This window comes from Ambystoma mexicanum, chromosome 8 (genome assembly GCF_040938575.1).
Source record: "Ambystoma mexicanum isolate Mex_15411 chromosome 8, UKY_AmexF1_1, whole genome shotgun sequence".
NCBI classification, from domain to species: Eukaryota; Metazoa; Chordata; class Amphibia; order Caudata; family Ambystomatidae; genus Ambystoma; species Ambystoma mexicanum.
In genome coordinates, this window is record NC_090929.1 from 345,617,617 (window position 1) to 345,630,372 (window position 12,756).

Here is a 12,756-nt window from a genome sequence, read left to right on the forward strand (position 1 = left end):
CCCAATGTAATTCGAACAATACATTGAGTTTGCTTGCACACATGCACTTGCAGACAAAGAAAACAAAGGGTCTTTCATGCAATTCCAAAACCAAACAGCTCCTACTGGCTCTCACTGAGGACCCTTTTACAAACTTGGACAAGATTTTCTGTGCTGGTTCCAGGTCAAAATAACTTACCTGAAAGTAGGATCTGTCCAAATACCAATCTCTTACTAAACATAGTGCAAATATGGACCTTCCATTTAACACATTCACACCTACGTCATTATATCGCATTAAATTTTTTTCAAAAGCCTTTCAAAATTCATGTAAAATGAACATTTTAAACTCGATTCATGTGGGTCGAGTTGTGTACATTACAGTTGTGTTAATCTAAGACCCCCTTACAGGCCCTCTTTCATGCCCACCGCATTCCGTATTACAGTTTTGCCCAAGTATAAAGGGGGATGCTAACCTTATTTTAACAGACATCTTCCAAACCTTTTTGAAAAAAACATGCATCAAATTCTAGACAGAGTACAAACCAGTGGTCACAGAAAACATTTGTAATCATTTTTAATTATTTTTTACAAAATATTTCAAATATTTTAAAATGTCATTTAGAATTTAGAGTACATTATTTACTAAATAAATGTTTGGTTTCTGTAGATAGATCAGGAAATACTAGCATATCTTACGTAATTGCAGGTTGCATTCTGCAGCCACATCTCCTTGAGTACAAATTCCTGATCGACAACAGGGATTTGTGTACAGGGGTAGAACGTGATTCGAATGTGAGGTACTCAGTACCAAGCCCTCTATACATGACTAGGTGTCGGGGAGCAACTATGCAATTCGACAGCCACTGGCTCTCTGACTCGTGGTGGATGAGAGCTAGGGTCAGCCATCTTCTCACTGCGGGCGAGTGCATTCCGAGTGTCAGCCTTATAGGACCCATCACTGTGGGCGAGTGCATTCCGAGTGTCAGCCTTATAGGACCCATCACTGTGGGCGAGTGCATTCCGAGTGTCAGCCTTATAGGACACATCACTGCGGCTCTAAGTGGTTCCATAGAAACACATTTGGTCGAGGTTTGTTAGGTCGACCTCTGTTTATACCCGCCCCACCCCCTTGTCCCACGCCCACATACACCCTTTAATTTTTGTTGCCGTCCTACCAAAAATAAGTTGAACTAAATAACCAATATCAACTATGTTTCTAAAAAACCACCATATATCCATCACTGCAAACACAATGCTTACAAAATACCCCAGCAGCATTAGAGATTCCCCTGCGCCTGGTTTCCAACAGGGGAGACCAGACGCAGAGAGAATCATGCACTTGCAAGCCACTCGCTTTGTGAATCTCTCCGTTTACATGACCACTATCCACATCCTGTGAAAAAGGTGTGCGCACACCCATGCAGATTCACTTTCCCTAATCCGTGCAGCCTCACAATGCAGTTTTCAACACTTGCTGGTGCCTCGCGGAAATACAAGTGTAGAAAACCTTTATGTAAATGGCCCTTGCTTATTTATGGGATAATATACGGGATGGTTTTCACTCGATATTTGGACTCACTATGTGTTCCACGCAATATTGTGACCCGTCACCAGTATGCCGGTGTGGACCTTTGCAATGTGTTGGCAGCCTTCAGCATTCGAGCAGCGTCTGCTCTCTGGAGAGCAAGATAAGCAATTTAGACTTGTGTGAGCAGAATGTCGCAGCTCAAAATGATTCTATCAAATGAAATTTCACAGGGCTCTCTGGTGTTCCAGTTTTTTCCACAGGTATGTGTATGTGTTTGACAGCCTCAGCATGCGAGTTGGTTTTCGCTTATGATACCCACATTTACCTGGGGATCTCGGGCAATTACAACGAAAGAACAACATTGTTCACTAACGCTGGTCCCTGGACGAATTCTCCCCAGTATTGTGCGCTATGACTGCACTAACGTAGCTTCATTAATCTGTTTTTCGAAAGCCTCTTTGTGTTTAGCCGCTTTGCACAATTTCACTCTCAGGTCTATTATGGAGGGTCAACTATTTCTATTCTGTGATCTCACCAATGCTTCATTTCCCCCGATGTACCTTTCCGAAAGTGTACACAAAGCTCTCCCAATTGCTAGAGTCTACAGTAGAGCACATGTTCTGCAGATTGTGGATGCGTGTTTTATGCATCATTAGGGGTTTGGTTCCGCTGTTTTGCATTTAAATGTTCCATTAACTTGGTAGCAACAGCTTTTCTTCTGCAATGTCAGAGACCTTCACTCTGAAAGCTTTCCTCTACTCTTCTTTCCAAACTCAAACTGGCCGTGTCTTCTGCAAACCTACAAACCTGGCTCTAAAAAACAGCTTGCCTGACTCCTAGCGCAATCCAGAAGGCCTGAGGGCGTCAGTATGCAAAGTTCCAAGATGGACACTTCGATGAACATACATATCTGTGAGATACACATTCTAAATCAAATCAACTCATTCATCCTTCTGATGGACTGTAGATGTTGGATTTCATGTTTGGCATCTATGCCCAGGATGCCCTGGCTATTGCCTCAATTTCTGAGTCAATCCAGGCATGGATGATTACCAACTCCCTTGCTCTTAATAAGGAAAAAACGGAGCTGCTTATCATCGCCTCAGGGCAAAAACCTTAAAAACTCCATAGCGATTATGAATGTTTTACTATCTCGAGCAGTAACATTACAGTGGCTAAGAGTGTCAAGACACTGGGCGTCATCCTTGACGCCAAACTTACAAATGGACCACAGATTGCTCATTATCGTGCCACCTGCGGGTAGGTTACAAAGCTCCTAAACCACATTCGCCCTTACATCTCTTTTTGCAGTAGGTCTCTGATCACCACGGTTCTAGTGAACTCTCACCTAGATTATTGTAGCAGTCTGCTGCTAGGCACCTTGCAAGCCAACATCAAAGCTCTTCACGTTACTCAGAATGGGGCTGTTAGGGCAGTCTATCGGTTATCTCGCAGAGACCATGTCAGCAATGACAGGAGGGAGCTCCATTGGCTTCCTGTAAACACAGTATCACCCACAAACATTTTTGCCTGACATAAAAGTGTCGGGAAAACAAGGCACCACAAATACCTTGGGGATCGTCTTACTGTGTTTCAGTCTACTAACAACCTACAGTCCTTAGACTCACATAGGTTTGTGCAACCCAGGTTCAAGCTGGTCAGATTCGGTGGCACCATAGTTGATATCCAGGATCCTTCAGCCTGGAATAAGTTGACTCTAGACTTGAGATCTGCAAACTCCCTGGAAGAATTTAAGAAATTGACTAAATCCCATCTTTTTAACCTTAAACCGGTCTAAAAAATGTTCAAAGGCACGTCTTCATCTCTTGGATACTCTCCCTCTTTTTTTGGATTTCATGTGATAATGTCCCCGCAAAAAGGCAGTGGTTTGCGTCAACATTATCACTGTGAACCTGCGGGAGACACCCCGGCAACCCCTGTTTTTACATTCCCCCTCCCCCCAAGGGGAGCAGGGGACACCATACATAATGTCACCACAGCCTTTTCCCGGCGACTATATGTATGGCGACCATTTGTGTGGGGGTAATATTACCAGATACCTTTTTTGTTTGTTAGTCCCGTTTTTGTTTTTTTATTGTGCACTCTGAGGCCCATGGGCGTGTGGTGCGGTATACAAATTAAATAATAATAATGTTAATGCTGACGACCAACTGATGATATTTTCATGGCTTCCATCCTGATGTTCTCTATGGGAAAAACTGCATAAGTGACCTCATCTGATGGTGAAAATCGGAGCAAAACGTAGATATGGCTCTTTGCGAAGGATCTTTTCAAAAACAACATATGCCTTTAATAATGAGAACCTCGTTATGATAAAACACTTGCTGGCACATTCTTTTGGTTTGATACTGCTGTAAACAACTGTTGTTACTATTACCCACAACAAGGGTTACTTCGTTTTTTGCCCTTAAAAATGAGAAAAGGCTGTGCTAACCTGCACAGACTCAAACATGTAACCAAAAGCCTGAAAACAGATCTTTTCAGCTCATATTTTCACCATCTAAGGTGTCTTACCCGCTTAAAGAGACCCTGTGAACCAAAGTTTTCGAATACCAAAACATTTTTAGTCCAACAGTGTTCCAAACATCTTCCACAACCGATTACTTTAAGGATGTTGGAGGTAGTTTTCCATGTTTAGACCAAGGAAGATAATAATTGTTATTATGACTGTGGCTATAAGGCATCTTTCTTAGCCTCTGTGAAATAAGTATGACGCCCAGTGATAAAGAACCCGTATTGCATATTCTTTTACATAATGGAAGGCACAATGGGTCATTGAACCAGACCCAAAAAGCACGGAGAGAATCTCAGCTAAAAGTATGCAACTATTAAGGCACATTAAAGATAAGGAGGACAATCACTGGGCCACCACCTTTCCAGTGCTGGGCTTTCACTACTAGATTCTGGGGTTGAAATCTTAGTTGACTTTATTATAACAATTTGGAACTGAGAAAGATATAGCATTGATTCGTACATAGGAAATCCCAGGACAGGAAACGGGTAGTGGTGGAGTCATCTGGTCATCCTATTCAGAACGCCACATTTACTCTTGAATATCAGGCTTGTTATAAAAATACACATATCTGGTGCGAGCTATGAAATCAAGCACTGCTTGGAACCCAGAGTGTAGAAGTTGCCTCAAGCATATTCATCCAGGTTATGTAGTCTGCATTAGTACCAGAGGATTAGTGATAACTCAGACACCAACCCTTCTGCAGAAACTTGGAAGCACATTTCATTGGGCAATAACAGAACAAAGTGAGGTCAACATCAGAGTATCCCTTGGGACAGGGGATATATTACTTTGGTTACGATGATAAAGGAACCTTTTTCCAGAGATGGTGGTTAACACCTTAGCATATTTTGCCCCAAAAACGGTATCTTACTAGCACTACAATATTATTTCCAAACAAGTCAAGCATGAATCCATCAGTCCGTTTTCTGCCCAATCTGAACAGCAGCCTCTGAAATCTCCTTTGAAAGCTCTGTTGCGGCAGATAGATGACCCAGTAGTTATGAAGAGGATCCTCCATAATTGATATACATAATTTGAAGGTAGCAGATATAAAAACTCCTTACAGGCAACCTGCTCAGTCTTGATAAAAAAGAGGCTTGTAAAAAGCTAGCCAGCAGCCATATCTGATTATTTCCATGGACTGCTTCCAGAGGGCTGCTGGGATTCTGCATTAAAATCAGCTGTTTGGACTGTTGCTGCTTTATCTCGCCTCGGGTCGTTTTGCAGTGGCACGCTTCCTTATCTCCACTTCATCTTCATCCTTAGCAGAAAAATAAATTAGATAAGGCTAGGTCAGATTTTGTCCCTCGGTTTCTAGCACATATGCCTACATGCAGTGGCTCAACAGGATCAAAAGTTACAAATCTCGCCTAAAACATACTAGATGTTTTGATACAATGGCTGTGCTCTTTTATCGTTGTGTGATTATCTTTTCAGCTTTGTCGTTTGCGAAAAGAGACACCATTCACACTTGCGAAGAACAAATTACTTACCTTTGGTAATAGTCTTTCTGATGGATTTGTCCTTCCTCCCACACATTCCCCATTTGAGAAATATCATCAAAGACAAGTTTGGATTCAGAAACGGTTTCAGCTACCAGGTGGCACACTGCAGCTCAAAGTCAGTTCCCCTTGTTGTCGTCTGCATCTATGTCTTTGGATGCACATCGTATGTGATAAATAAGGAGCTGGCTCTGCCAAGTTACCTGTTCCTTTTTCGGAGCGCTCAGAACATTTCTTATGGCAACGCCAGAGGCGTAGACAGTGTAGGGCCTGAGCGGGCAAGGCCCACCAAAAATCTGTGAATGCCCACTCAGCTGTGCTGTGTGGGCATTTACAGATGCTAATGTTACTTAGGTGGGCCCAAGTACACAATCTTCAGGCCCCACTTATTAGATGATCCTGGATATGCCTCTGAGCAACTCCACTGCTTCATTAACTACTTTTGATCTGCGTCAGGTCTCGCTGCACTACAAACACTGTGGGAAGCCCTTGTCAGTATCGGACATGCATAACGCTGAGTCTGCTGCTTGCGTCCAAATCAGGATACCGATAAATGCCCTGCTCCAGCTAGGCAATGCACCCGATATGGCCATCAGTGGGTGCATCAGACCGTTTTGCCGCAAGGAACAGTCTTGGCACTAAGATCCCATCATTTGAGCCTTCGGACGCAAGGAGAAGTCTTGGCCTGTTGAGAAAGCCAGGAATACTGTGGAGTCTCTGCCCTGTGAGGCAGAGAAGGATAAACAGAAAAAGAAGAGATGCAGGAGTTACCACTCCCTGGAGTATCTACCTCCAGATGCTGATCCACATCTAACAAATGTCACCATCACCGCCACCTACACTAGTACCGGTCCCCACAAGCTCCTCCACCACAGAGCAGCGGATGGACTTCAGACAGAAAATGTCAGCTATTTACACATAATTCTTCACACCCTTAGGTCTGGTGGTGGAGCAAGGGCCCAGTGCACCTTCCCTGGCCTGTGGAGGACCTCTTCTACCTGATGTTGCATGTCCCTGAGCATGTTCCAGCCCTTACATGACAAGACCGCTCCAGTGCACTGTCATACAGCTCCACTTTTCAGCTAAGTAGACCACAAATTGAATCCTTTGATGCAGGCGTAAATGCTGGTCTGTGCCGCTCCTTCCCTATAGGAGCAGGATAACAGAGGTGTGCCCTCCCCAGATGCTGATGGAGGTAGGGACAGGTGCTGTTTAAAAAAAATAAAAATAAAAAGACAATCCAGCGATTAAGTGATGGTTTGGAAAGGGGATAAAAAGACAGAACGATGAATGTGAATGAACTAACTGCCAATTCCTCAGAGATTGTGACACGGTCACCTGCATGGTCCCAGAGACTATACAAATAGTGACACAAAGGGCCAGTGGATGATGGACACAAGTGGACCCTTGGGATTAATGGGGTTAATACCAACCTGAGTGCCCAGTGGATGGCAGGGAAGTCAAAGAACAACCATGCACAGCAATAGTAAGTACCCCCTCTGCAACCTGAGAGAACCTGAAGCTCTCTCTGAGCAGACCCAAAGCTTCGGAATAGAAAAAAAGGCTTTCTCTATAATGGAAATCGTCACCCTTCACTTAACAGCAGGTGCGTGTGCTTAAAGTTTCTACTTCACACAATACATCATAAGTCACTTCACAGAATTAGTGGAACCCTTGTTTAAGTCTTTGGTGACCTCAAAAGATTTGTCTCTTTAAGGTATCCAACTGAGAAGTGCCAGAAGTGAAAGTTGAAAGGGGTTATATCAGGAAAAGAACGAGGAATTGTGAATCAAAGTGGTCCTGTGACGGGTTAAGCAACATCCTGCACACAATCGGAAGTCGATTTTGATGAAGTAAACAAAGTTTGGAAAATTAGATAAATTTGGTCCGAGCCCGGCGGAGGGAGACCAATTGAAGGTTTTGTATTAAAAGTGAGTCTGAGCCCGGCGGTGGGGGACCTCGTGGTGAACAGTAAATCACCCGAGAAGTTGTACATGTGAAATTCAGAGAAGAAAGGAACTTTGAATGTTTGTCACATCAGGCCCTCTGAAGTAAGGGACTTTAAATGGCAAAGAGATTTTGGCATAGAAGGTCCTGATACTGAGTTGAACTGCATCCTCGTGCTAGAGAAGCCAGATCGTGTGCTAAGCTCGAGTGAGCTGCCTTGTCCCGTGCTGAAAATGTGGGGAAGGGAAGCCAACGGCTCAAATATCCTGACATTTTATTTCTTGAACACTTTTCTTTTGCATTACATTGTTTCCCACACTATTTGGATTTAGAAGTAAGGCTTGGCAATAAGTTTATTAGTATAGGCCCTTTTATTTTGACAAGAAACCAATAGGACTGCGTTATTATTTGATGGTCGTAGCTTACTCCCATCTTTAGATTTAGGATTAGATAGGCATTTTTCAAACCCAATTTAAGTTCAATGAACACCCTTTAACTGTGCTCACTTGTGCCTGTCTAACTGTTTGATGCCATGCCTTTCTTACACTTCCCAAACTACATGAATACATCTTGGAAATTAAAGTTACAGGGGCATTGTTTCCCAGCAAGTGATACAATGTTTAAACTTCACCACATGCACAAAATGAAAATAAAACCCAAGTCTTTTAAGAGATTGCCTACTGTGTTTCCATAGTTTAATTAAAATGCTGGAAGCACAGAAAACCTCAGCCCAGCTCAACAGGCATCCAAGAGGGTCAGAGGAAGTAAACTAAGTTTTAAGATGGCGGAAAGGCCATTTGTAGGCTGGTCCAGCCCCCTAAACCCGAAGCAGACCTAGCTACACTAAGGGACAACAACCAATTCCAACCCTCACCAAATTACAAGCAACAGGTGCAAACCCTCACTAACAGGCCCAATGAGGGGGAGGAGAGAACGCAGTACAAAAGAACAAATTATTACCTCTCAGGAATTATCTTTCTGATGGATGCTCTTCCCACAGATTCCTCATCTATGATGAGCCTATGCTCAGTGTTGCTGCTTCTTGTAAACTTTTCTGCCACCAGGGGGTGGCGCGCGGCGTGAGCTCCGTCCGACGCGTCTACGCACTCCATACCAGACATGATGTTGGAGGTGCCACGCCCCGTGACCTCAGTTCCTTTTTTCTGTGTACTCTCTTTGCTTCAGGAACACGTCCTTCGGTTTTCGAATTAGTCGGCACAAGGCCCGACCCTTCAAACCGTGCAGGGACTGCGGCCGGCAGATGTCCGTTTTGGATCTGCAGCAGATTTGTTTGCACTGCTAAGGCAATGAACACATCACTCAGGATTGTGGGTCGTGTCAGTCCAGGCACCCAAAGGCCCTCTGGGAAGGGGTGGCAAAACATTTGACCTTCATCCACAAGGCGAACAGTGATGACACACGTTCTCGTTCTAGGTCACACAGAGCATCGGTCTGAGGAGAGGTCCCCTCTGCATAAGGAAAAGGAGAAGAAAAAGAAAAAGCACTGCAAGAGATCCCGCTCTCTGAGTTTATCCTCGCACCAGCATTCTTTCCGCTTTTCCAAGAAGAAGAGTTACGATCTAGAGGTTCTTCGGAGCTGGGTACCTTTTGATACCCAATCATCCAGAGGAATGGAAACATTTTTGCCAGAAGATGCTTGACATCTTCGCCAAGGCGCTGGCGGCTTCGGCCTCGGCACAGCGCCATAAGCTTCGGCTCCAGTGCCGACAGGACCCACGGCATCATCCACAACCGGTAGGGTGCCTGATGTGGTCTGCTCCTGCATGGCTATGGGCCCGGTCCAGGCCCAGAAGAGAGAAAAAACATCCCCCGCCGCATTCGACATAGAGATCTTAGCGCCGGCCCCAACTTCATGCTCAACATCCTCGGCATTGTGGGAACTATAGAACCTCGAGTGTTTGCTCCTCTGCCGTTTCAACCCTATATGTCAAATATGTGTGATATCTACGACGAGGAAGGGGACCAGCTTCCCGTTGGGTTTGAACCCCTGGTTTCCAGGGAGGAGAGGGAATTTCTGGAGGAATTCTACGAGAAGGGTGAGGATGCTCAAGGGCTGGCCTTGGACCTCCCAGGGGCCAGTGGCCTAGACACCTCCGCAGAGCTGGATATTATTCCAGCCCTTAAGCCCAGTAGGCCTCAGGCATCTTTTCAGAAGTTGATGACAAAGGTGGCCGATACGCTTGGTCTCTAAGCCCCGTCCTGACTGAAAATGCAGTTCGAATTAACATAAATTGTGGGTGAGGACACTTGTCATTTCATGGAGTAGCACCAACGGCTTTAGTAGCTGCAAGGGGTCAGTAATGTGAGGCAGACAATTGCTTGTAGTTTTCTCAAGTTTAGACAATTTAAATAAACAAACCTTACTTGCCCTTCTCTATCAGGGAGTTCCCTACCTAGTATAATGGCTATGGGGAAAACTCAACATAGACAAACTGGCCCCCACACTAAACAATAAAACATTAAAAGATAAACAATATCAAACAATGACTAATAGGTGCATAGTATATAGATGACCTCCACCTGTCCTAGGTGAATCCCTTCTTTAGGAATTCAAAATCAGCTTCAGAAAATGTTGGAAAAGAAAAGTTTTGAAACAGTTCTTATAGGTTCTTTTAAACATAGTTCACAAAGAAAGAAAAATCTTAAATCAGAGTTTGTAAATTCAAAGGGTAGACAAACGTTCATCAAACAAACATCCACTGGTAATAGTATTTCTTTTAAATTTATTTTTATTTTCAATAAAACCAAAAAAAATAATACACATTACAACTGTTTAGGACGTACATAATCAGCATCAAACCATCACATTATACAGTATAATTCTCCGTCCTCCCCCCTCCCACCCCACAAACTATAGCCGGCACACTCACGTCATCTATGGGAGCATTATCAGGTATCCACTGGTAATAGTTCTTCAGCTTTCAGTTGAAAAAATCCCCTTCCAATTTCAGATAATACAATAGCACCAATTGTAATCCTGGTTATCCTAATTCCAGATTATTTGACACAGTTCAGTTAAATAGTTATTTGTTTGTAATTCTTTTGTTTCTGTGCCTGTGTTTATGGTGTACATGATATCTTCACACAAATCATTTAACATAAAATCATACAAAAGTCAACATTACTAATATCAAATCAAATTAATAATTCATTCACTATCCAGCTTAACTCTGCATAAAATCCTTAAAACCATAACAACGTGCATTTCTCTTACTGTTGTATTAAAGTAGTCTCATGCCCAAGATCATAAATCTAAACCCAAAAGGATATTTTCGCCACAACCAATGACTGGCTGCAAATCATTAAACATTTTCACCAACAATGTTACTAAAGCTAAAATAAGCAATATTTGAGGAGTTGTCATCAGTGTGTTTAAAAAATCCAGGGCAACCACAGCCGGGGTCGAATGCACATAGGGCCCTAGGAAAGATATTCGAGATAGAGATGTCGCAGAGCATTACATATCCGCATGCTGTAAGGTCTCTATGCAGGCCGAATTACACAATCTACACCTCCTCAAATCTTTAGGAATTCCCCGGCGACGGCCAATTATTTCTAAAGTCTGTAAACAGTTCAGTCTTAATTTAAGATACCAAGTGCGCATCTTCTGGGAAGGGAACTTTTTCAAGTAGGGTCTAAGATCTTTCGTTGGAGCATAAAAGAGCACATTAGTTCGATACATTTTTAGTCTTTCAAGATCCTCCATATCCCTTATCACATCCTGTTTGATTTTCCTTTTCATGGTTGCATGTGAATCAGTACCCCATCTCCACTGCTTCCAGGAACCCAATATTGAGCTTCTTAAAATGACATAATAAAACATTGGCTCCTCCCTCTATCATTTCTCCCAAAAATGCACTAAGGTTAGATTTTACCATATTAACAACCTTATGCTTGGGCCTGTAACTATGGGCCTCAGGGCATAACCTGAAGTGGTAATGCCCCCCCCCATGTGAGGGGTTTATTGCTATTAGTACCCCAGCCCGTAAGACCGGGGTAATGAAAGCATATTTTTTCCATTTCGAAACGCTCCAAAAAATGGCCGCCGGGGAAGTGAAAACAAAGTCAATTTTCCATTTTTCCACGGCGGCCATTGAAAACAATACAAAAAGTAAACAAACAAAATGGCCACCATGGAAAGGAAGAAGGGACTACACACAGTGCCTTCTCCTTTTCCATGGCACCATTAAAAAAAAAGGAAAAAGGGAAACAAAAAAAATGGCCACCATGGAAAAGTACTCCATTCTTTCTTTCCATGGCGGCCTGTCCCGGATCGGGAGCGGACACACTGGAGACAGAAGTGTTTCCACCGCATCTACTCCAGAAAAGCAGGTGAGTGGGTGGGGAAGGGAAATGTTGGGAAGGGGGAGGCGTGATAGCACTTAATTTATTCCACGGCACGGGGAGATGGCAGCCGCCAGTCCTAAGGGGGTTCAGAGCGACATGATTACCGTCTGGTAACGCCCACGTTCTGAGCCTCCCCATTGGCTGGGAGGCATTCACACCATATCGCTGGGTACTAATGTAAACTAACACAGATCTCTTCAGGTATGGGCACACCAAGATGGTAGGCCAATTCCAGGCGTATTACGTTAATAGGCTAATAGGCATATTTCTGGGGAAGCCCAATACCTCTTTCAGTATCCTCCCCTCCAAGATGTTTAAATACTTTCTATTGGAGAAGTGTATCAATTTAACTCCATATAAAACCATCACAGTTACTTTAAGATGAAAACTCAATCAAAGGATTCAGGGAGAATGCACATAACCTACTTTTTATGACCTTCTTCATTGTTACATGTATATATGAAAAGGACACAGGCTACCCCTCACATTGTGTTATACAAGAGCAAACCTTTGACTCCATAAATGCTTTTTGAGTTTTCAATTTATCACGGAGAACAAAAAAGCCAAATACTTCCTTTTAATGTTTTTACTAATTGCGGGTACCAAGGATTTAGCAGGGTTTATAATTTGTTGTTTTTCGAGTATGTCATTACCCCATTCATTGCGCGCTGCAGTCCTGCAGGTATAAAATCTAACAGGATCAACTAATCTCCATGGGCAATGAAATTAGTTTTCAACCCTGCGTATTTAGGGAGGGGTACCTGTTCCAACTTTTACTAACTTCCCAAAGGTCCACTATATAAAGGTTAAACAAGGTAGGGGCAATAACATACCTGGCCTCACGCCTTTCTCCAGAGGAATATCCCTGGACAGATCTCCCTCGATTTTTTTTT

General features: G+C 43.4%; 1 protein-coding gene across 3 annotated transcripts in view; it reads right to left on the reverse strand.

The window, feature by feature from the left end:
* Nucleotides 1–539: 539 nt before the first annotated feature.
* PNPLA7 (patatin like phospholipase domain containing 7) overlaps nt 540–12,756 on the reverse strand; it is a 2,986,886-nt gene continuing 2,974,669 nt past the window's right edge. For all 3 annotated transcript variants that reach the window (XM_069609797.1, XM_069609798.1, XM_069609799.1), the window contains one exon: nt 540–5,307. In XM_069609797.1, the coding sequence (XP_069465898.1) occupies nt 5,248–5,307 (60 nt within the window). In that variant the 3' untranslated portion in view covers nt 540–5,247. The remainder of the gene's footprint in view (nt 5,308–12,756) is intronic.